We start from the raw sequence: 24,111 nt of genomic DNA, 5'->3' as shown, positions 1-24,111 counted from the left end.
CCCAGGAGGTCACCCAAGAAGTGCCCTGGGTGCTGGATGGGCAGTGAGGAAGGGGCAAGGCGAAAGGTTTCCCTTGGTGCAGCCATCGCTACCCAGCAGCTCGGGACTCTCACCTGCTAGGATCAGAGGGATCACCTCTGTGTCACAATTAGAATATCAACATTCAGAGGGCGTGCGTGTGTGCATGTGTGTGTGAGAGAGATAAGGATAATTCACACAATCTGAATTTTCCTATACCAGGCTGCATTCAATCTTGTCATAAGCCTATTAATTCTAGCATCACGTTTTAAGTGAAGAGTCACAAAACGGCACAATAACAAAACATTGCTGCTTTCCTCTGACTTAACTTCCAATGCTCCCACATAAAAGGGATGGGACCAAAGCCCTGTTCTGGAAGCTAAGAAAACCGAGAAAGCAAATGGTAACCACCACTGGGGAGGATCTTTGCTCGAATTATTTGTTGGCCGAAGCAAACATGAGCACCAAATGTGCTTTCGTGTCTGATATTCGGCAGAGACCCTCATCATCACTGTTGCCACACGACTAGCCTTCTGCCGGTCCCGACGTCACGCAGGACACCGGCGGATTCTTCATGGTTGCCAATACATGCTTAGGGGTAAATCCAAGAAAACTCAAACTGCTGAGTCTTTCATGGATAAGTTTTATTTATTTCATTTATTTTTCAGAGGCAAAGAAAAAGAGAGCTCCCATGCACCAGCTCACATCCCAAATGTCCACAGCAGCCAGGGCTGGGCCAAAGCCTGGAGCTGAGAACTCAGTCCGGGTCTCCCACATGGGTGGCAGGGACCAAGTACTTGAGCCATTACTGCTGCCTCCCGGGAGGGCACATTAGCAGGAAGCTGGAGTCCGGAGGGGAGCAGGGGTCGGAACCCAGGCACTTTGATGTGGGATGCGGGTGTTCTAAGTGACGACTTAACCACTGCCTGCTCCTTAGAGTGGATTTTTTAAAATTACATTCAGTTTATTCTAACTTTTGAAATTCTACCCTGGCTGAGAGGTATTGGGATGGGGTGGGGGTGGGGGAGTGTCAAGGGTAGAATCCGGCTGAGTAGGGGTGTTCAATCCCTAGTTCTTTTTTTAAGAAAGATTATTTAGAAAGATGAGAGAGAGAGAGGGAGAGAGAGGCAGCTCTTCTACCCATCGCTTTAGTACCAAATGCCCATTACAGCCAGGGCTGGACCAAGCCAGACGCCCAGAATTCCATCCTGGTCTCTCATGTGTGTGGCAAGATCCACGCACTTTAGCCATCACCTGCTGCCTCCCAGGGTTAACATTAGCAGGAAACTGTACCGGAAGTGGAGGCAGGACTCCATCCCAGGCACTCTGATGCAGATGCAGCCATCATCCACTGCACCAAAACACCTGCCCCCATCACTAGCTTTTTTCTGTGAGGTGTGAAGTCACAAGGTTCAAAGAGCAGGCAACGGGACACGGGAGCATCTCCCTGCGGTCCCTTATTTTACCTCTACCCAAAGAGTTTCTACAAAATGCAGGACATAATCCAAAGCAAAAACACAGAAAAGCCATGAAAGCAACAGCAGAGAGAGGTCAGGGAACAGAAAACTATAATGTCCAAGGCAAAGCGGAAAAGGAAGTCTGCACTGCTGGACAAGTGTCTCTAGCGAGAGGGAAGAGCCCTCCCCCTGGAGAAGAGTGACACGCAGCGTGCGAGCGGGGACTGGGGTGCAGGGGGGAGGGGAACAAAGGCCGCCTTGGAGTTGCACAACCCAACTGAAGACCCCTGATTCCAGAGCTGGGGATCCAGGAGCACCCAGGGTGACTGCCTCAGGGGCAGGGACCGCATCTCAAGAGCGCCCAGCCCAGGGCAGCACGCAGTCAAGGCTGACGCGGTGCAGGGATGACGACAATGAGGAGGGCACAACAAGGTTAGCGGTGGCAAGGAAGCCTGCAGCGCATTCTTCAGACTTGGGAACAGGCTGCTTCTCAGCGAGCTGGGAGAGATCCATCATCAGAGCAAACATACTCAGTGTTTGTGAATAGCAGGAAACATCTGTACCTTTGTACCTTGGTTATCTTTGTTCCCCTAAAACTTCAAAGTCTTTAAAAAAATGCAACTAAGAGATAGGTTTATTTTGCTGTGAAATAATTTTGATATGTATGCACGGCTTTTTTGAAATCTGCATTTTCCGTGACCTTTTGGAGGACCCCCTCTTTCATAATCAGATTGGTTGGACTGCACTGATGTGGCCAGTCCAACACTAGCACGCTCTTCCTGGAGAGGGTGCTTGGGATGTGACAGGAGCCTGCTGGGACTCATCAAGCACACTCACTGCTACCCTGCTTCTTACAAAGATGGATGACAGACATGACTGGGAGAAAAATGGCTTCGGGCAAAGATGATCTTTTTTGTTAATTACCTTTCCTGATTAAGTGCAGGCATACTGGAAGAGGAAGGAAGATAGAGGAAATAAATGGCTTTATTGCAGATGATATTAATGAAACAAGATTTGAACATCTAAAGCTCGGCCCACTAACCACATTTCCTTCTTTGATTAGGTTACTTGCCTAGCTGATGAGGAAATCCAGGAGACAGGGTATCTCTGGGCCTTAGCGAGCGTAAAACAGAACCTCTGAGCCACGTGAGCACAGAATTGGATGGATTTTTAGGCAGCCATATAAGTAGCGCTGCTTAATGTCAACCTGGAGAGAGGTCTCCACTGGGCTGCCTCCAGGCCCATTTCTGTCCTGTGGGGCATTCACTTGGATGAAAATGGTGAAAACATGAAAGTGAGGGGCATGGAAAACATGGGATGGCAGAATTACTGTATTTATAAAAAGCTCTTGACACTGAAAGATAACAGCCAGGTCAAGTCTAACAGGATGGCATTCTAAAGGGATAAATGTAAGGTTCAATAAACCAGCAGGGTAAAGTGCAGGATTGGGACATGTGGCTAACAACTATATCCTTGGGATGGAAAAGACTCGGGGATTTTAGTTGACAGTGAAATGGATTTATCATGATGCTAAAGAAGCTTACACTTCAAGGCTTCTCACTGGCATGGTGCCCTACCAAAGCTGCGTCCTCAACTGTGTGTTAATAATGGTATTTTCTTCTTAAAAGGAGCTCTAAAATGCTATAAAATGCAGAGTTCCTCAAAGCCTGCATTTCTGTTGACATTTACTTGTGCATCGTGATGATCAAAAATTACTTTCAGACTTCTTTAACAGAAGATGGAATTGAACACCGCAGACATCACTGATCCTCTCGTTCCTAACTTGATAAAATGACTCCTGGCGTATGGTGCTCAGGTTGAGACACGGCATTTTGGAGGAACTAGCCCCAAACAAATGGAACCACGTCTCCTTGCTGGCTTCACCTCCTTGTCCTCAATCTCTAAACACTAGACAAGGGCCCCTTTCTCTTCTGAGTTCATTTCTCTTTCTAGAGCAGGTCCATCATCTGCTAGGGTTAAAATACCTCTAATGCGATAATAGATTCCAAAATAATATCCCCACCTCCACGTTCTGGAGCTCTGCACTCAGATTTCCACTGTCTGCAAACTCCGAAGCGCTCACGCGTGACCAGGATCTGAGCTCTTGCATTTCCCACAAACCCATCCCATCTCCCCTTCTGGATGAATGATGACCAGGGGAGGGAAGGGAAGAGAAGGAGCTTTTAATCATTTGTGAATGGCTGTGGGTAAAGATAAAGATGGTGAACATGGAGGGGGAAACTGGCAGTGCTGGGGAAAGGTATCCAAGACACTGGGTGCGGGGTGAGGACAGGGATCACATTCTCTCCTTGAAGACACAATGAGACAAATAAGGAGAGAGTTTCCAACAGAGAGGCTGGAAAATGCCCCAGGAGAGGGTGATTTCACCGTCCCTGGACTTCAAGGAGCAGTGGGTGAGCCAGAGGACGGCTCCGCCTTGCTCAGTTCTGGTTTTGTCATTGATCTCCAGTGATTAATTCTCCAAACCCTGAAGTTCAAAGCAGACTGACAGTTCTGCTTTTCCAGTCTATCGTTCTTAGCTATTCTTGTTAAACAAACAAATGATCATTTTTGTTTTTACAAAATTGTGTTTCTGGTTTCTCTGGAGTTTCCTTGTATGTTTAAAGGACCTGATCAAAGGGACAGAGCTGAATACCAAATGACTTATAGTTTCTCTGTTACTGAGCCATTCAAGCCAGCAGGCAATCAGAGATCCAAAGACTGATAACCCCATTGGTCTGGCCCAGCGATTTGCAGTCCACTTCGGCTGTGGCTTCCTTCCTTCCTCACCCGTGACGTCAAAGAGAGAAAAGCCGAGTTGCTGTGGTTGGGGCAGCAGGAAGAGAGTGAATGCTGTCGGATGTCTTCCTCCACTCCTCCCCTTCTCCACTGGTCAGTTCTATTAGGGAAAACCTCTACCATATGTGTTGAGCAAGACTTCCTCCCAGGTATGAGGGTAGGAGGTCACAGGAGCAGAGGCGAGTGGGACACAGTAAAGACCTGCCCAAGTCGAATGGAGATACGTGCCCGTCAGAAGCCTCTCCGGGGATTGCAGACCCTGGGGAATCTGCCCTTGCACAGGGCTCAGACTGCACAGGTGAGGCTCAGACGCCAGAGGTAATTTCCTTCCGTAATTAATGGCAAAATCTGACACATGCATAGTCCACTGTGCTGTAGCTCTGCTTCTGTGGTCTTGGCAAAATGATTTAAGCAGCGATATTCATAACACCCTTCCTTATCTAGATGGATGAATTGTGATAATAATTCCTGATTTAAAATCCTGGCAATGACAAACATTACACATTTCCTTTGCTTGGTTTTACCAAAAAAAAAAAAAAAAAAAAAAGCCAGTGATGTGGGAAGCATCCAACCACTAGAAACTGACTGTAGAACCTCACAGGGATGCACAAAGGTGCCCATGTGTGTATACACAAAGCCAAGAGTTCAGGGCTGACTTGAGCCTCAAGGCAGACTATTTCACTGCCCACCAGGTCACAGGCCTCCGCAGCTCCCCTCCGCCCAAGGCAAGATGCTGAGAGCGTGTGTGACCTCTGAGCCCACCTGCCGCCAGTTACAACAGGTACACTCAGAGAATTCCAACACTGGAGCGATCACACACCACTGTCAGGGCAGTAGACAGAACTGTAGCTCCAGCTTAGGAATGTCAATCCCATCGAGCAGGGGGCTCACTCAGCGTTTACACGTGCCGGTGCAATGGATGCCAAGATGAAGGCGATGGGGTGGGGGGGGGGGAGGGGGGAGGAGCCTCAACTGCAGCAGCCTTGAAGGAAGATGGGCACACGTGACAGAGGAAGCCAGGGCCCAGGCTTTCATTTGCAAGATGTGCGTGAGCCCTGAAGCCTCTATGGCGGGGGTGGGGGTGGGGGGCATCCCTGGGGATCCCCTTCTCACTTTGGGGAGCCAGTCCTGGGGGCTTGGAGATACAGATCCCCCCCTTCCGAGAGCTGAGTTTCAAAAGCAAAGTAAAATGATCCCTTGCACAGTTCCGTGCTGGCCCCCTGACCCCCTGTAGAGAGGGAGGAGCATGATGTCACCCAACCATTGCTTTCCCAGGAGCTGCTGGGCAAGCCAGGGAAGGCAGACAGTTTGTTCACAGCTCTTGCGGGGGAGGAGCATAGAGACCTCTTGCTGAAGCGCCAAGGCTAAGGAGGAAGAATTGCATAAAACTGCATGGCCCTTAGCGCCTGGGAGACGCCACCATACCAAGACGACAGCTTTCAATGGCCATGAGCACAGCCTTCAGCTGCTCCCTTTAGAACCTGCTACTGGGGCCAGGGCTGTGGCGCAGTGGGCTAAGCCTGCCATGCCGGCATCCCATATGCAGGCCGGTTTTAGTTCTGACTCCTCCACCTCCAATCCAGCTCCCTGCTGATGCGCCTGGGAAAGCAGTGGATGATGGCCCAAGTATTTGGGTCTCTGCCACTTATGTGGAAGACCTGGACAGAGTTTGTGACTCTGGTTTTGGCCTGGTCCAGCCCTGACCTTTGTGGCCACTTGGGGAGTGAACCAGCAGATAGAAGGTCTTTCTCTCTCTCCCTCTCTCTGTAACACTGCCTTTCAAATAAATAAATCTTTGGGGGGGGGGAGGGGCTGGCATTGTGGTGCAGCAGGTTAACATGCTGCCTTCAACACCAGCATCCCATTTGGGTGGCAGCTCGAGTCCTGGCTGCTCCACTTTTGATACAACTCCCTGTTAATGTGCCTGGGATGGCAGTGGAAGACAGACAAGTACTTGGTCCCCTGCCACCCACATGGGAGACCTGGGTGGAGTTCCAGGCTCCAACCTGACCCAACGCCAACTATTGCTGAACCAGCACATAGAAGACTGAAAAATCTGTCTCTCTGTAACTTTGCTTTTCAAATAAATAAATAAATCTAAGAGAGAAAGAGAGAGAGAGAGAGAGAGAGAGAAAGGAAGGGAGGGAGGGAGGGAGGAAGGGAGGGAGGGAGGTGGGTGAAAAGGTACATTATTTTGAAAGGCTTCCTAGCCTGGATGCTCAAGCAGAAATAAACAAATTAAAATCTTTGATCTGATTTTTACCAATACCACTAACTTCATACAGTTTTATGTATTTCACATGTACCATCCTCGACTGAGACACAGCCATTAGAAACGCTAAAGATCCAACTCTGGTCCTGCTATTCTAAGCATCTTTTTCTTGGGTCACAGACTTTGTGCCCCATTTTCCTATGTGTCTCCTTATCCAGAACCCTCTCCCTTTCTGGGATATTCTTACAGCCCAAGTTCCAACACTGCGACCAAGCATTGAAATGAGAAAGAATCAGGACCCCCCCCCCCCAAGTTGGTAGAAGTTCTAAAGAGCCCTAAGCAGTTAAATCCTACCGAAAGCCCTAGAGGGTTTCTGGAGGACTCTTTCGGAAAACAGGAAACCAGAGTTTTCTTTTGGGCTCTGTAATTTTGAGTTTTCTCTATTATTTTTGACATCTGTAAATGTTGACTGTTCCACTCCCCAATTCCCAGCCCATCTATGGCTCCAGCACATGGAGATTGGCTCCAATTCATCACAGACCAGTGCTCTAAACGATGCTGGCGAGGAGCCCCAGGACTAAAAGTATTTTGGATCACACAGTTTGTGCTGATTTCAAAGGAGCTGCGACACTCCTCCCCCCGTCTTCTGTCTCCCCTAGTGCTTTCAGAGAGCAGCCTCAAAGCCACAACAATAACCACGCCACTGGAAGCCTAGCTGCTCCCCCGACAGGAACCCACCTCTTGATCCGTGAAAATCTCTATGAAGTTCTGGAAGGAGAAAGAGCCGGATTGGAGAATGAGCTCTCCGGTATTTTCAAAGCACTGCCCGGTCAGCACGAGCAGTTTGTGCCGGGCAGCGTCTGTGATCATTAAGCGCACCTGAAACAAAGCACAGAGCGTGGGAGACGTGAGCGTGGGCAGCACCGCCGTCCTACCTTCTGGCACTTCAGGTTTATTACCAACAAAAGGCGTTCATTCCCGCAGAGCCCTGGCCCGGGTGGGGGTGGGGGGATGGAGGGACTGCACGGAACCCTGGCTGGAGGAGTCACCCACAAGGAGTGTGCTCATCCATCCGCCTGTGAACGCCACGGTCAAAGTGTCACTGCAGTCAAGACATCAGTGGTGGTGGACTCTCTCCCCTAGTTCGCTCTTCTCTTTCAAAGCGGTCCTCACAGCTGGCAAGCATTTGTTCCACAGCTGTTGGGAAGTCTCTGCTAGCAGCATGCGGTCTGTGGGCTGGGGCTGGGGCTGGGGGGGAGGGAAGGCAGGCGACGGGACTTGGGAATAGCTCCCAGACTGAGTCACCACGTACAGTCCAGCTCCCCCAGGGGCCCCAGCTAGGATCCCGAGTCAGCCTCTCTCACAGGATCCCGTGCCCTGCAGGCCACACGGCCAGCACACAGCTCCAAAGGCAGTGGGATCAGCAAGGTGCTTGACACGGGCACAGAAGGGAAAGGCTGTCCCTGAATAGCAATCTCAGAAATTGAATTGCAAATGGTTTGCACCAAAGAACTCTCTGTGAACTCTCAGTGGAAGGAAGCCAGCTGTCCCACAGCAGAAACGCTCATTTCAGGACCGGGGTATTTGTTCCCAGCCTGATTCAGAAATGTCCACGGCATGCTATATGCCGGGCATCACACTAGGCACCAGGGGAGGGTACAAAAGTAAACAGGCCGTGACCCCTGGCCCAAGGGCTCCCAGGCTAATCCTGGAAACAACGCATGTCCGTAAGTCATGTCTCAACCCCATCTGCTCCGCCGGCCACCTGGATCCTTAGTTTTCCTGTTCCGTTTCTCACAGCTCTTCCCGGCAGTGTGCCTGGACAGACACGAACCCTGCAGCTCTTTTCAAGGTGTAATTGCTTCCCGAATGGGTTATGTGCAGAGGTTGCTATCCTTTCACTTCCCTCAACCTCCTGCCTCCAGTGGCTCATCAGAGGAGTGTCGCTGATTTGAAGCAGGCACAGTGTGTGTCACACGGCTCCACTGGCACGGCCAGAAAAGTAGCAGCAACCCATGGGCTCACCGACAGAGGACTGGATACACAAGTGTGGCGCATCCACACGAGGGAATACTATTCGGGCAGAAAAAAGGAATGCAGTGCTGATCTCTGCTACCACATGGATCAACCCTGACAATATCATGTTGGATCCAATGAGCCAGGTACAGACGGCCACATGTTGTATGATTCCATTTATATGAAATGTCTAGAATGGGCAAATCCATAGACAGGAAATGTACTAGTGGTGACCAGCAGCAAGAAGGAGTGGGAGGGACTGCTAATGAGGCTCGGGCAGGTGGGGAGCATGACGGATATGTGCTGAATTAGATAGTGGTGGTGGTTTTACGACATTCTTGATATTCTATAAGGCAGCTTAAGATAGTGCATTTTCCGGTATCACTTTAATTATAGCACAATCCAAAAAATAGAGCACATCGCCAGAGATTCTGAATGCATGGGTAGAAGATGCAGCAGACAATGGAGACGCAAAGGAGCCTTGGTTACTTTCATGTTCCGGAAGCAGCTCAAGCTCAAAGGCACCAAATTTTCAGAAAGGGGGTGGGAAATGGAGCTGTACCACCTCCTCTGGCTGGGGTGACCTGGGATTCTTGGCTCTAGCCACGTTTGTTCTTACCCAGGGTGGGCTCTGAGCTATCCAATTACACCCTCCAGCAACAATTCCATATGGTAATAATAATAATAATAATAATAGCTAGCATATACATTGCAGTCCTTATGCCCAACACTGTTCTAAGCACTAGGCACTTCTAAGCACCATGTCAAGTGCAAACATTGAACTGGAATGCAAGGTCTGTTCCGATCTCCAGCTCAGAGAGGTGCAATCCAAGACCAAGACAGTAAGTAAGTCACTTGGACCTACCAGACAGTAAGTGGCAGACCTGGGATTATGAACCCAGGCGGTCCGTGCTTGCCTGCTTTCCAATCATGGTAAGGGGTGCAGGAGGTCTCTGCACGGGGTTTGCCTCTGAGATGCCATCTGTCTCCATCTCTGGTTCCTGCGTGTCTCAGCCTGAGGATCTGCAGTCCCTGCTCCAACCCACCCAGCACACACTCCCATTTAGACCCTAAATTCTGCCCCCCACCCACCCCCGGCTTCAACCGAATGTCACAGTTCCAGCTGGCATCTTCCACTCTGTCCTCATTGGGAGGGGCCTTCTAGGGTGGTGCAGAGGCACAGAACTGACCACTGCCTGGGGGTTAAGGAGGGCAGATCCCTGGAGCTAGGACCTCTCCTCCTGTGCCCCTCTCCTGCCCCTGTTGGCCCAGCCGTCTCACCAGGTGGGTCTCCGTCCCGCGCCAGGACCCCGAAGCATCCAGTGCTTACCTCAGTGCTCACTGCTTCGTCTGAAGGGTTGATCAGGACCACGGTCTCTAAAACGTCACTTCGGTGATGGAGGATCTTTTGTCCTGCGGGCACAAACACACACACAAAAGGACAGCCCTTCAGCTTTGCGGGATGAAAGCCGCAGAAGAATTCCTGCCTGTGCTGCGGCCGCCGATGCTGCACAGGGCCCTGGGATTCGCCGCAGTGTCTCGGGAAACAATCGGGGCAGCTAAGGCAGAGGGCGCGGGTGCAGCAGGATCCCCCCAGGGCTGGGTCTGTGTGGTCCAGGGCCCCTCTCGCTCTCACACCCTCCAGTTTTCATGGTCGGATCGCCAGGCAGCCTGGGTGCCTTAATGGCGATTTTCATCTGAGAAAAGGGGCCCTTGACATTTCCTTTTTCATGGTAATTGGGGATGTTTCTCCGTATCAGCCTTTCTTCTGGTGAGAACCGCGCCGAGATTAATTAGAAGCCTTATTGTGAAATGAATGACATCCAGAAACCCCAGCTAACAATTAGCCCAACAGCCAGAATGGCTCGCAGTCTGCAGGGGGATTCATTAAGTAATGCACTTGCTCGGAGCAAACTGGAGAAACCGTGCGCAAAGGAGAAGCGGAGAGTAGCCCTCCCGCCGGACGGGGGCAGCCCGATGGCCCTCTGCGGGCAAGCAGAGCAAGAAGAGCAAAGCAGGGTGCGGGGCGAGGGAGCCTGCAGGGGCTCTTCCCTCTGCATCCCTGGCTTTGCACAACTTATAGGTTCTAGGGCCACGCAGGAGCTCAACTATCCCCCAGCCAAAGTGGACTGCGAGGGACAAATGGGATGATAGGGCCGGGTGGGACCACAGCAGAGATGCTCTGCCAGCTGATAAGAGGCAGAGGAGAGGGCGTTCCCTCTGAAAAGTGGGAGGGCGCCGCGTGGCTGGACAGGGAGGCAGGGCCCCGTCCACTGGTTAGAAGTACAGTGGGGCTGGCAGGAGAAGGGGGGACATAGGACACAGTCTGAGGGAGGAGGACAGGAAGACTGTGACCAGGAAAATGGTTCAGCAGCTCTTCAAACACGTGACACACTTGCTCTGTGAGGCTGCAGGCCCACTGCTGGACTTGTACGGATACAGATACGTGTACGGCAATGTTGGGTGCATTCACAAAGACAATGCAAACACCCATCTATGGACGGTTAGATGCAATGCAGCCTAGCCATGCCATGCCATGGAATACTATGCAGCCACTAAAAGGACTACATTCAGATAATGCCGGGACACAGATGAACCTAGAAACCACTATACTAACCGAAATAAGTCAGACACAAGAGGGCAAATACAATATGATTCCGCTTATATGAAATATCTAGAACAGATACAGTCACAGAATCAGAGAGTACAGCGAGGTCGCCGGGAAGGGGGGGGGGTTGGAAATGCAGAGTTATTGTTTAATAAGCACTGTTTCCATTTGGGGTCATGAAAACATTTTGAAAATAAAGGTGATGGTTGTGACAACCTTTTAAGTGTAATGCTACTGAACTGTACATTGAAAAATACATGAATTTTAGAATTTGCTGGATATTGCTTTCTGGCTTTTTGGTTCTTTTTGACAATCCTGTGCATTTAAAGTGAACACAAAAGAAAATCGAATAAGCTCAGGGTAAAATGAAAACTGGCGAAACAGGTCCAGACCCTTCCATCAGTGGCCTCCTTAAGAAAATGCTTTCAGGGGTTTTGGTGGCACCAGGCTGAGACAAAACAGATCCAATGTACAAGGCCAAGGAGCACAGTTATGGTAATGGGCGCCCACACACCCCCGGCAGCAGGGTGTCCACACCGCACAGGGTAGGAATTCACAAAAGCCAACCTGCACAAAGTGCACAAAGTGGCTCCCTCTCCGAGAGTCAGCAATGAGAGCCCAGCCCCTTTCCTTCCTCAGTGATCGGAGGGAATGCCCCCAAGCCTGCTCCCTGCACCCAAGCTGCCACCACGCCGCAGAGCCCAGGCTCCTGCCCGCACAGCAGACCCAGCTCCCCTGGCCCCGTGGGGTGTGGCGGGGGCTCCTTTACATCTGCCAGCCAGGCTGGTCCTCTCTGTCTGCATCCCGTCCCCACCCCCGCAAACCAAACAAATGTCACCAACAGCCACCCTTTACCTTGGCTCCTAAGCTGCTTTTCAGACCAGTTTGCCCAGGAATCCAACTAACGATGTCCTTTTAGTCCATCTTTGGAAACAGGGAGAGCAGCGACACAGACATGCGCCAAGTGGCCATGGCTGCTCCTCCAACAAAAGGCTTTTGATAGGATTGATGTGAATGAAGGGGAGAGAGAGAGAGAGAGAGGGAGAGAGAGAGAGAGAGAGAGAGAGGGAGGGAGGGAGAGAGAGAGAGAGAGAGAGGAGAGAGAGGAGAGGGAGAGAGGAGAGAAGCTTCTAGCTCTGGTCACGGCCGCACTGTTGTCCAGATCCTTCCCCAGTACCGCGTAACCAGGGGCTGGGCCTCCCTGGGGCCTGGCAGAGGGGCCTGTGGCGCCCCTACCCAGGGTCCCCCTGGGTGCCAGCCTCCCCTGCAGGCAGCTCTGGGCGCAGGCGGCTGGGACAGGCACGGGGTTGCATAGTTGGGGGATGTTTCACGCTGGGAACCCGGCCAGGCATTCTGTGGCAGAGGCCACCACCCCCGGCTGCAAAGGTCGCATTCAGATGCTTCAGGAAAGAAGCGCCCAGAAGGAAGGGCAGCGACCACGCGGCCCGCTGGCCCACTCTGGGCTGCGGGGCGTGGATAAGCCGCCTTCCTCAGCTGGGGCCCCTTAGCAATGCCTGTGCCGCTGGCCGGGGCTGAGCCTGGTGGGGGCAGGGCGGCAGCCAGAGCAGTCCTGTGACAGAAAGGGTCTGCTCCACCTCAGAATCCGAAGAAGACAGGCTGGGGCCCCTGGAAGCAGCGGGGTCTCTGCACACAATGGGACCTTTGTCTGGGCTCCCCCAGGGCTGGTGAGAAGGACTCATAAAAGCCGCCTGGACTTCCCAGTCATGACAAGGATTCTTCCCCGCCCCCTGCTCTTTGACAATCTGACAAGACTCCCTCAATGGCTGGGTCTTTTTAAGGTGGGGCGCTTTTTGTGGTTTCTGTTTTACTACATCCACGTGATTTTGAAACTCTTAAAGCAAAAGTGTTATTTTCTATGGGGATCGGTTTCTAGGGTGAGTATGGGCTCTCTTGTCCCTGGAGCATAAGACTCAACTACACACACACACACACACACACACAACTGTGGCTGAATGCAAACACACACACACACACACACACCACTGAGAAACGGCTACCACCAAACCCACACGGAGCTCAGAATCTTGTCTCCCGCCCAGTGCGCCCAGTGCGGCCCGGGATGCCTGAGCAGCCAGAGGGGCTGAGGCACAGCTAGCCCAAGGCAGCCTCAGCCCAGGCAAGGAGGCAGCCGCTCCTGGGACAGCCTCGAAGGCGCGCACACTGGATGCAAAGTGGTGAAGGAAACTCAGGATGAAAACACCCAGCACCGCTGAAACGTTTCCAGCGGTCATTCAGGGGCTGATCACTGCTGTCTGGAAGATGCAAAGCTAATTTCCACTCCCATGAGTGATCACTTTATTTATTTATTTCACTTTATTATTTATTATGACAGGTAGAGTTATAGACAGTGAGAGAGAGAGAGAGAAAGGTCTTCCTTCCGTTGGTTCACTCCCCAAATGGCTGCTACGGCTGGCACTGCGCCAATCTGAAGCCAGGAGCCAGGTGCTTCCTCCTGGTCTCCCATGGGGTGCAGGGCCCAAGCATCTGGGCCATCCTCCACTGCACTCCCGGGCCACAGCAGAGAGCTGGACTGGAAGAGGAGCAACCAGGGCAGAATCCGGCGCCCATATGGGATGCCAACGCAGCAGGCGGAGGATTAATCAAGTGAGCCACAGCACCGGCCCCATCACTTTATTTTTACAACTTCCTATTCCTGGAAAATGAACACTTTGCAAGTAAAATCTAGAAACAATAATTAAAGAATAAAAACCCTTGATTTCTATGAGAAGCTGAGGAGGTTCCTAAATCACTGCTCTGCAGGGGCTGGGTAGGGCCAGAGGCTGGGGACTCTAGGGGGAGAGGGGCGTGGAGCAAACACCCTGCCCCAGCTCTGCCCCTTGTTGTCATGTTCCCAGCACTGCCCTGTCTTCAACCTCCAACTGCTCCCAGCCCCTGCCAGGTACAAACACAGAGTGGATTCTTTATGGAAAAGGCACTTGTCTTTAATTTTTGCAGAAAAAGATTTATTTATTTGAAACACAGAATAACAGAGAGAGGGAGACACAGAGAGAGAGAGAGAGCAAGAGACAGAAAGAGAATCTTCCATTTGCCTGCTTTATTCCTTAAATAGTCACAATGGCCAGGCCAAAGCCAGAAGCCAGGAACTCCATTCCTATCTCCCACATGGGTAGCAGGGGACCAAGCACTCAGCCATCTTCCTCTGCTTTCCCAGACACATGAGCAGGGAGCTGGATGGGAAGCGGAGCAGCCGGGGCTCGAACCTGCACTCTAATATGGGATGCCAGCGTCGCAAGTGATGGTTTAACCAGCTGTGCTACAAGGCAGGCCCCCAAAAAGGCATTTGATATTGTGATTCAATACTCGGAAAGCTTTTAAATGAGAATATCAAAATCCTGGAGAGGGATAAAGGAAGGAAAGGAGGGAGGGAAGGTGGGAAAGAGAAAATGGGAACCATGAGAGGTCAGCTCTGCCTCTTCACCAAGGTGGATTTTTGTAGAGGAATCGCCTCCCACCCCATGTGCAAACAACACTGCCCAGGTCCAATTTAGCTGGCTGGATAAAGGAATCAGGAATTAGGTGCTTTTGAGTTTTCAAAGCATTTGTCCTTCAGTGGGGCCTTGTTCAAGCCTCATGGCATTCCTGGGAAGTGGTGGGTACAAATCTCACCAGCCCTTCCTTGTAGTGCAAGAGCTGAGGGCCTGTCACTTGCTCGGGGCCTCACAGACACCATGGGACAGCAAGACGAGACTTGGGTCACGCACCACTCACGGCCACTCACCACCAAGGTCAGGCTGTGACACCTTCCTTTCTCCTTTCAGATCCATGTCCGTCTAAAATAAAGGTTTCCATGTCATCATGGCAAAAGCCCCTTGTACGAGACGGGCACATGGTGTGCTCCAACACTGGCCAGCCAGCCCGTGCCTGCCGACTGGCTGGGCAGACCCCTCCTGCCCAGGCATCCTGGCCTCCCACTCGAACCCCAAGGCCAACTCTTTCTTTGTTTCTGTTGAGCAATCTGCCAACTTCTCTCACTTTCCCCCTAATATTCCTGGAAATGGCTTTTCTTTTCTGTTGGAAATAAATTTTTGCTTCTTTCCCCTTTCTGATCCAGGGCCCTGAATGTCACAGTGCTCTCCAAGTTCTGAACATTTTGCTTTTTTTTTTTTTTTTTAAAGAATAAAAAGAAAGACCAAGCTCCATTGCAAACAAGTTCAGATGCCTTAGAAGCAATTTTCCCCCCATTTAAGTAAGTTGAGCATTGCTTGTGAGTTAGCCAGCTTTTTTTTTTTTTTTCTTATCTTGGATAGCCTCTGTGTTACAGAGGATTGAATTTTTATTGAATGCATAATTTTCCCTACATTCTTGGGCCTTATTGCCACCGACTCCTTTTCCTTTTTGTTGGCATTGGTTTTGGTTTGGTTCTCCCGCGTCCCACCCTTCCCTTGGGTCTCTGCCATCTCCTGCCTTATGACCCCCTGTCCTTTAGATGCCTGGATAATAACCATGCCCCGAGGCCTGTGAGATTGTCCCAGCGTGCTAAACCATCCATGGCCGCGGGCTCTAATCCAGCCTTCCTGTGCTGGGCAGGCAGCCTGGCTCTTGGTAGGCGAGGGAACACTAGTGTTGCACACTAGAAGCTGCGCTGTGGGGAGTGGGACGCCAGGAGCATTGCAGGCCTCTTGGCTCACCCACTTTCCAAGTGCTCCCCATGTGGTTTTCCCAGGGGTTCGCTCTTGGGCAAAGGGATGAGAATCCAGGATATCTAGGGTTAGAGGCAATGAAGAGGGAAGCTTGCCCGCCCCCTCCCAGCCATTTTCCAGGATGGAAAGGCAAGCCCCCGAGACCTGCAGTGGCCTGTCACAGCATCCCAGGTGGCCGAGGATGGGGTGGGTACCACACGAAAAGCATGTCCTGGGTTTGCTGTCAGTTCTTGGGATGGAGGAGGTGGGGCGTGGGGGGGGCCTGTGGATTCCCACACACACTACTGTCATCCGGGGAGCGCTTGAAGGTTTATCAGATTCAGTTGCACGTTCCCTCATGTGGACATCACAAGGATCAATGTTTCTATGACAACGCGTCCTCTGGCACACACACGGGGGAACTGAGGCTGGCGGGCAGGAGGCCTTGTCCGGCCTCACAGAGAGAGACAGGCTGCCAGCCAGGTGTTCCACGCAGCTCACCTGACTCCCGGTCTTCCCCTCACTGCCCCGCCCCCCGGTCGTTCTAGGACTTTCCAAGATCTAAATCCTTACCTTTTAAAACCAGCACTGATCTCAGCCAGTTTCCCTGCATCACTGCGGAATAACCCAGCGTTTAGGATATGGACTGGGAGACTATTTTTGTTCCGAGGGACATCTGCCATGTGCCAGGCCCCCCACTGGGTTTGCTGTGGATCCAGGAGATTGATAATTTCTGCTATCTCTTTACCTCAAAAATGTTACTTTCCCCTTGCGCAACAACTGAACCTAACCTTGTTGAGAAGATTTCAAAGGATGCTTTTATCTTTAAAAAAAAAAAGGGAGGTGGCGGAGGCTCTGGTATAGCAGGTAAAGCAGCCGCCTGCAGTGCCAACATCCCATTTGGGGGCCGGTTCGAACCCTGGCTGCTCCACTTCTGATCCAGCTCTCTGCTATGGCCCGAGAAAGCAGAAGATGGCCCAAGTCCTTGGGCCCCTGCACCCGCATGGGAGACCCAGAAGAAGTTCTTGGTTCCTGGCTTCGGACCTTCCCAGCTCTGACCACGGTGGCCATTTGGGGAGTGAACCAGAGGATGAAAGACCTCCCTCTCTCTCTCTCTCTTTCTCTCTCTGGCTCTACTTCCCTGTAACCCTGGCTTTCAAATAAATAAACATATCTTTAAATAAAAAAAAAAAAGAATGCTTTTAAATCTTAATGTCTCTGGCCTTGTAAGAGACGTTGTGTTTCCTATTAAAAAACATATGTGTGTGGGTAATATATAAATATTGTAAATTTTTTTACAATATATAAAATTGTAAAATATAAATAAAAATAAATAATATATAAATATAATATATAAATATGTGTATATAAAGCCACTTAGAGAGGACACAGGTTTTGGAGCTTAATTCAGGCAAATTCGTGCTACTTTCGTAAACTGAGTGGAGGAGATTAAAAGCACGAACGGATATCTCTCCATCCTGAAGCATTTGGAGCAATCCTAACTCAGGAAATGTTAAGTCAGAGGCATCAATATTTGATAAAGGGATGAATAATAAAAATGGTGAAGATATATTGAGTATCTGGCCAGGTCAGGCACTGAGCCGAGTTCGTGGTGTCTGTTATCTGCTTTCGTCTGCACATGAACCCCACCACGTGAGACCCAGGCAGAGAGGCAGCCCCAGCAGCTTCTGTGGCTCCTCCCACAGCCTGCCGCCAGCCTCAGTTTCCCTGCGGCCCTGCCCACTGAACAGGCGGAAACGTGGATCTGATGCTCAGGTGAGAGGCTGGCCCAGGCCCCTGGTGCATTTTCACTGACCCTCACGGGGAATGCAGAGAGCGCCGCTCGCTGAGCACCGTCTGGGGAGGTGCCACTATTTAAAGGGAGGCCAAAGCCCATGCTGGGGACAAGAGGAGTAACAGCGCCCCTGCCTTCTCATCCCACCCCACCCCCACCCCAAGGTGACCCCTAACTGCAGCGCTGTTCCAGTCCGCTAATGACCACCGTCCCTTCGCAGAGGCACGGACAGACGGGATACTTCACCGACATGAAATTATCCAGTAAAAACTCACACCCAGTTTTCAAATTCAACCCCAAACTCTCTGGGTGTGCCTTTCCCAGTCACAGCTGTGAGATGCTCTGGGCGGGGCTTTGTTTTCCGTCAGTGGCCGGAGAGAACACCTGTATGTAAGGCGCGCTCCCACGGAGTCCACCTGTGGGCTCACAGGGACCCTGGTGGTTCTGCCGACGAGGACTTCCCTACGAGGGGAGCACGGAGACAAGGGACAGCACTCAGAATCCCTTCCCCATGGTGTGCTGTGTCACTGCCCTCCCCTCCGCACACACTGTGAGAGTTCTCTCCCTAGGGAGTGAATGGGCTCCTTAAAGGCTCACACACCTGGGCTGGCGCCGTGGCTCAACAGGCTAATCCTCGGCCTGCGGTGCCGGCACACCGGGTTCTAGTCCCGATCGGGGCGCCGGATTCTATCCCGGTTGCCCCTCTTCCAGGCCAGCTCTCTGCTATGGCCCGGGAAGGCAGTGGAGGATGGCCCAAGTGCTTGGGCCCTGCACCCGCATGGGAGACCAGGAGAAGCACCTGGCTCCTGGCTTCCAAACAGTGCGATGCGCTGGCCGCAGCGGCCATTGGAGGGTAACCAACGGCGAAAGGAAGACCTTTCTCTCTGTGTCTCTCTCTATCCACTCTGCCTGTCAAAAAAAAAAAAAAAAAAAAGAAAAAGGCTCACACACCTGTTCCCAGTCAGCTGACAGGTTGCTCTGACATTCAGTTTGCCCTCAAACTTCTGCCTTTGATTAAATGCAGGGAGACAGCTGACCTTTCACCCTTAGGTCCCAGCAGGACCAAATCATCACGCTATTATTACTCACCCCCAAAGAGGGCTGCCCGGAAAGCAAAAATCCAATTAGTCGTTTTTAGTAAATAGTTATTGAAAGGGAAACGGAAGAGGAGAAACACAAATCGCCGGGTATAATGCATATCAAACCTAGCATCTGGTAGCTACCAACCCCCTGGCAAGGCTTTCACTGTAGGCCAGGCCTACATAGCGAGAGCTGATGCTTTCCCGGTCAAGTCCACAGGGAGCAAGGCTACCAGCAGTGGCCGCATTGGGCTGGGACCCAGCAATCAGCTTGGTGATCTGCCAGGAAGTACCTTAAGGTCAAGGTACTGCCCCTAAAAGGATGAGGCTCGGAAGACCCCGAGACCCGGGCCTGGCAGAAGGGGTGTTCCCATACTAAGTCAGGCACGGTGGCTCCTTCAGCCAGGAGGAACAAGCCTGGTCACACCTCTAACATGTTTCCCAGGAGCCTTGGTTCATCCCAAGGGACCTGTGAGTCTCACTGTTTGTTTGTGTTCACCTATACACTGCCTCATTCGCAAGGGAGAAGTGGAGATGGCAATGAGCAGGTGCCGACAGCCTCAGCCCCTGTATATTTCCACTTTACACTGTGCCTGCGTGGCTCAGTCATGGCCAGATGTGCGGCCACCCAGGAAAGTATGCCCAGGCCTCACAGCCTTGGTCTTCCCTCTCCCAGGGCAGAGGGGTGATGCGCCGCCCTAGAGCCTGGCTCTCAGCTTGTCTCTGTGGAGGCTGACTGGATCCCAAGCATGTTGTATCCGTGATTGCATGCCTGTTCAATGCACCCATGACCACAGATGGCCTTTTTTTTTTTTTTTACAGGCAGAGTGGACAGAGAGAGAGAGACAGAGAGAAAGGTCTTCCTTTGCCGTTGGTTCACCCTCCAATGGCCGCTGCGGCCGGTGCATCTCGCTGATCCGAAGCCAGGAGCCAGGTACTTCTCCTGGTCTCCCATGCGGGTGCAGGGCCCAAGGACTTGGGCCATCCTCCACTGCACTCCTGGGCCACAGCAGAGAGCTGGCCTGGAAGAGGGACAACCAGGACAGAATCCGGCGCCCCGACTGGGACTAAACCTGGTGTGCTGGCGCCGTTAGGCAGAGGATTAGCCTATTGAGCCGCGGCGCCGGCCCACAGATGGCCTTCTAATACCTGTGCTGCATCTGCAGGTGCCGGTCTTTGCTGTGCACATCTCATAAACAGCCCTAAAAACGCACCTCCTTTTTCTTCTTCTAAGCAGAGCAGAAGCCAGTCCTTTTCTCTGTTCTACGCTCTGCATGGTGTCCTAACCCGTGATCTAACAGGCAGCACCAAGAGGAGGGTGCCATCCTGAAGACTTGCTAAGCTCCGTGAACAGAAAGCCCTGGGTAGGTACTTCCGCCCAAGTTACTAAAATTAAAGAGAACCATGCATTAAGGACTCGGGAGATTGACAGCTCTGACCACATCTTCAGAGACTCCGCCACGAGGGATATTGGGCACCTAGCACAGGTCGTTCCAAGTTCTCTGGGCGGACACAGAAGCAGAGACTTCATAGAAGAACTTGCTCCAACTAAACCTTTCACCTGTCCCTCAACCAATCCAACCCTGTGTGTGGGCAGCAAATGCAGCATTCTCTTAGGGATGCCACACAGAGCTGGCCTTCTTCTTGCTTTTCACACTAGTGTTTCTAGAGGGGATAAAGAGGAACAGGAGCCAGCTCGCTGACCACTGGGAGACAGTAGCTGAACGAATCCATCTGCAGACTCAGGGAAACTTGGCATAGGAAACAAAAGTATCCGTTCAAGCCAAGTGTTTACTCAATGTACGTGTAATGGGCGGGGATTCGTTTCTGACACAACTGAGTCAAATCAGACCGGGGTCAATTTCAAGGCCAGGTGCATGCATCCTGGACCAAGGTAGATGCCCAGAGAAACAGGTCCGAAGCCCAGGAGGCAAAAGTGGCTTAGATGAGGTGGTCAGGTAGTCTGATATCCTCTGTCTTCCTAAAATCCCAGTTTAGAACCAGTTTGTGGAGGAAGGAAAATCATTCCACGACTTTGCAAAAAACTTCCTCTTGAGAAAATCCCCAAATTCTAATTCTCACAAGAAATGAACAGGTTCTCGTAAGAACCACTTACTACATTCCTATCTCAAATTATTCTCTTTTTAGAAAAGATTTATTTTATTTAGCCAGAGTCACAGTTGGGGGGCGGTGGGAGAGAGAAAGAGAGAGAGACAGAGATCTTCCATCTGCTGGTTCACTCCTCAAATGGCCTCAACACCTGAGGCTGAACCAGGCCAAAAGCAGAGGCCTGGAACTCCATTTGGGCCTCCAACACAGGGCCCCAAGCACTTGGGCCATCTTCTGCTGCTTTCCCAGGTGCATCAGCAGGGAGCTGGATTGGAAGTGGGGCAGCTGAGATTTGAACCAGCCCTCATATGGGATACTGGAGTTGTGGGCAGCAGCTTAACCGCTCTACCACAATGCTGGCCCCTCAAGTTATTCTCTATTGGCTATTCCTTATGTACTTATATCCTTGGAATATATGCAATTATCCACACCATGCTAATGAAAGCAGTGTATGTTGTTCCCATAGAAATACCAACAGCTCAGCCGGCTCTGGGGCCGAAGGCACCAAATCAAGCTCCTGCCAGAGCTTTGGAGTGTAACTGAGGGACACAGCACCTGATTCCTCCCCAGGGGGCACCATCAGACGCCTCCCCTTGTGTGTATTCCGGAGCAGAGGCTGTCGTAGAGAGCTGGGAGGGGAGACAGAACACCCTAAGGTTGTAGAGAGCACCCCTGCTCAGTGTAAGGAAACTTAGATACCCGGAATTAGGATTTTGATGCTAATGATTTTAAAAAAAATTGTGTTTCTCTTCTCTGGTTCATTTGCTCTCAACATAAAATCTCCGTGCACTTCATTACACAAATCATTCTTTCAAAAATCTTGGTCAGTTTTTATTTGATATAAAGAATCACAACTTCCCAAAGGTATCTAATGGAACACTAAAGACATATGGTTTGACACTTAAAGAAAATCATTGTGAGTGAGTCTTTCTTATGAATGGATAATCATTTCGAGTGAGCTGTGTCGTGTGCCCTTCCCAGTTTGTATCTGAGTCTCGTGGTCCACGGACAGGTGTCTTATCTGGAAAGACATCAGCTCACTTCCTGATTAATATTTGCTTGAAGCCATGAGAACTACTCGGATTTTCACCTTAATTTGCTAACATTCCAGACTTCTGATGGACATTCGCTGTCTGCCTCCTCTCTTGCAGAAGGTCTACATTTTGGCATTTTTGCACTGCCTCTTTCGGTTTCAGAGCTTTCCAATCTAGCATTCCCCCCACTGGAAAAGACAAAAAGGACCTAGAGCAATTAGCATACATGATGTGGCTGCACCAAACTCTGTACTCACAAACACGCCTGCACGGCAGACCAGTCGGCCCTGTTTTGTCTTGGTTCCCGGCCTGCCCCACCCTGCTCACAGCCTGCTTTTTGCCAAGTGGAGCCGCCCACCCCTCCTTCCCTGCCTCTGCTTTCGGCTTTCCCAGCCTCTGCCTAGCGCAATCAGCCTTACTGGCTCGAAGCACTTAATGAGGTTTTAATTCAGCTTTGACTCTGGAACGCTGCCAGCAAGTGCTGCTTTGGGGCCTGCATTTCTCTTTATACATCACCAGAGAACAGTCAAAAAGACGAGTCATGTCACTGCTGGCTTTCTACGGGGAGGATTCGCTCAGCCTTGTGTGCTCTGCTGGCTGCACACGATCAAATCGCTAAAAGGAGTTGCATCAGAGAGCTGGGGGAGCACCAGGGAGACTGAGTGCTGGGAAGCAACCACCTCTGCCTTCCTAGGGGGTGAGCACTGCTCTGTGACCAGCGGGAGCACTCAGGAGCACGGAGAGTAAGACCCCACGGAACATCCTCTGGGTCACTATCCAATGCATTCAGACCGGCAGATGCCCGCCGTGTAACAGGCTCCTGGAACACTCTTCTCCGCCAGGATTTCAGCGGCCAGTTCTCTCCCCAGGCTCTGCCGTGGATCCGTGCTCCCTGGGGAAGGCTCTGGATAAGCCATAAAAGCTGCGACTCTAGGAGAAAACTCTCTGAGGCTTAAAGTGCTGGGATACATCTCCTACAGGACTTCGTTTTTCCTACATTTGCCAAGCCATAGCTGGGATGTTACAGTGTAGAGTTTCAGGGCCTGGAACTGGCAATCAGAAAACCTGGGTTAAAGCCCTTTGGCCAGGGGGTCATGGGGAGGAAGGGACTCTGAGTCCTGTCTCCCAAATGAGGATAACAAGAATGCCTACCTGTCGGGGGATAGAGCGAGGTGGGATGGTAGAGCTGTTGCGATCTCTGCCTCTCACTCTGTCTGGTTCTGCCATGCAGCTGCCTCCATCCCACTGCCTCCCAACATGCGGGATGGGTTTACTGCTACGTAACACTGGAGTGACTGCTGCTGAGGCTGTTGTATTCTAACAGTAGTGTGTGTTAGGGTAGTAAGGCACTGCTTTTCCACCTAGGGTAGTGACACAGCCCTACCCAGTGCATGGGCAACTGAAGTAACGATCATTGCATCCAATCCTCTGTTGAGCCGATGACAAAATGGAGCCCAAGAGAGCTCAGGTGATTTGCTCAGGGCCCTGTCCAGGCTCTGGCCAGGAGCGGGGCTCTCTTGTGATGGCTCCTTCTGGCCACACTCTTCTTCAGCACCATCTCATGCCATATGTAGCATCTCTATTCTCTTAGCACTTTAATCAACAGATGCATGACTTTCTAAATCCTGATTTACTATTATAGATAGGGGGTCTGTGGACCTGACCTAAATTGTAGGACTTAAGTATCCACCCATCCACTCAAAAAACACATATTAGGAACTTCTTCTATCACAGGTCCTGGGAATAAAGTGATCAGCAAGACTTACTCCCTACCAAAGTTTAACCAAAGAAATAAAGATCCCTACTAGGAACAATACAAACCATTAATGAAAGAAATTAGCAAAGGTACAAACAAAAATGGAGACATTCCTTGCTCATGGATTGGAAGAATAGATATCATTAAAATGTATATACAGCCTAAAGCAGTCTACAGATTCAGTGCAATCTCTGTAAAAGTATCAATAACATTCTTTACAGAATTAGAAAAAACAATCCTAAAATTCATATGGAATCACAAAAGACTCATATGAATCCTGAGCACGAAAATGATCCAGAGCACAAAAATCAAGCAGGAAACATCACAATACCTGACTTCAAAGTATACTACAAAGCTATAGAAATTAAAACAGCATGGTCCTGACACATAGATCAATGGAACAGAACAGAGAGCCCAGAAAATTCACATACATACAGCCAACTGATTTTTGACAAAAGTGCTCGACTATACATTGGAGTAAAGACAATCTCTTCAACAAATGGTGTTTATGTATGTATATATGTAGAGAAATAAAACTAGATCCGTACCTCTCACCATATACAAAAA

General features: G+C 50.9%; 1 protein-coding gene across 1 annotated transcript in view; it reads right to left on the bottom strand.

Moving 5' to 3' along the window:
* MAP1B (microtubule associated protein 1B) overlaps window positions 1–24,111 on the bottom strand; it is a 98,721-nt gene that overhangs the window by 17,134 nt on the left and 57,476 nt on the right. Inside the window, exons 3-4 of the mRNA XM_062212225.1 lie at window positions 9,833–9,915; window positions 7,225–7,365 (exon numbers count right to left, since the gene is read on the bottom strand). Of these exons, the coding sequence (XP_062068209.1) occupies window positions 7,225–7,356 (132 nt within the window). The 5' untranslated portion in view covers window positions 7,357–7,365; window positions 9,833–9,915. The remainder of the gene's footprint in view (window positions 1–7,224; window positions 7,366–9,832; window positions 9,916–24,111) is intronic.

This window comes from Lepus europaeus, chromosome 15 (assembly GCF_033115175.1).
Source record: "Lepus europaeus isolate LE1 chromosome 15, mLepTim1.pri, whole genome shotgun sequence".
Lineage (NCBI taxonomy): Eukaryota > Metazoa > Chordata > Mammalia > Lagomorpha > Leporidae > Lepus > Lepus europaeus.
This window is presented reverse-complemented; position numbering and strand designations above follow the sequence as displayed.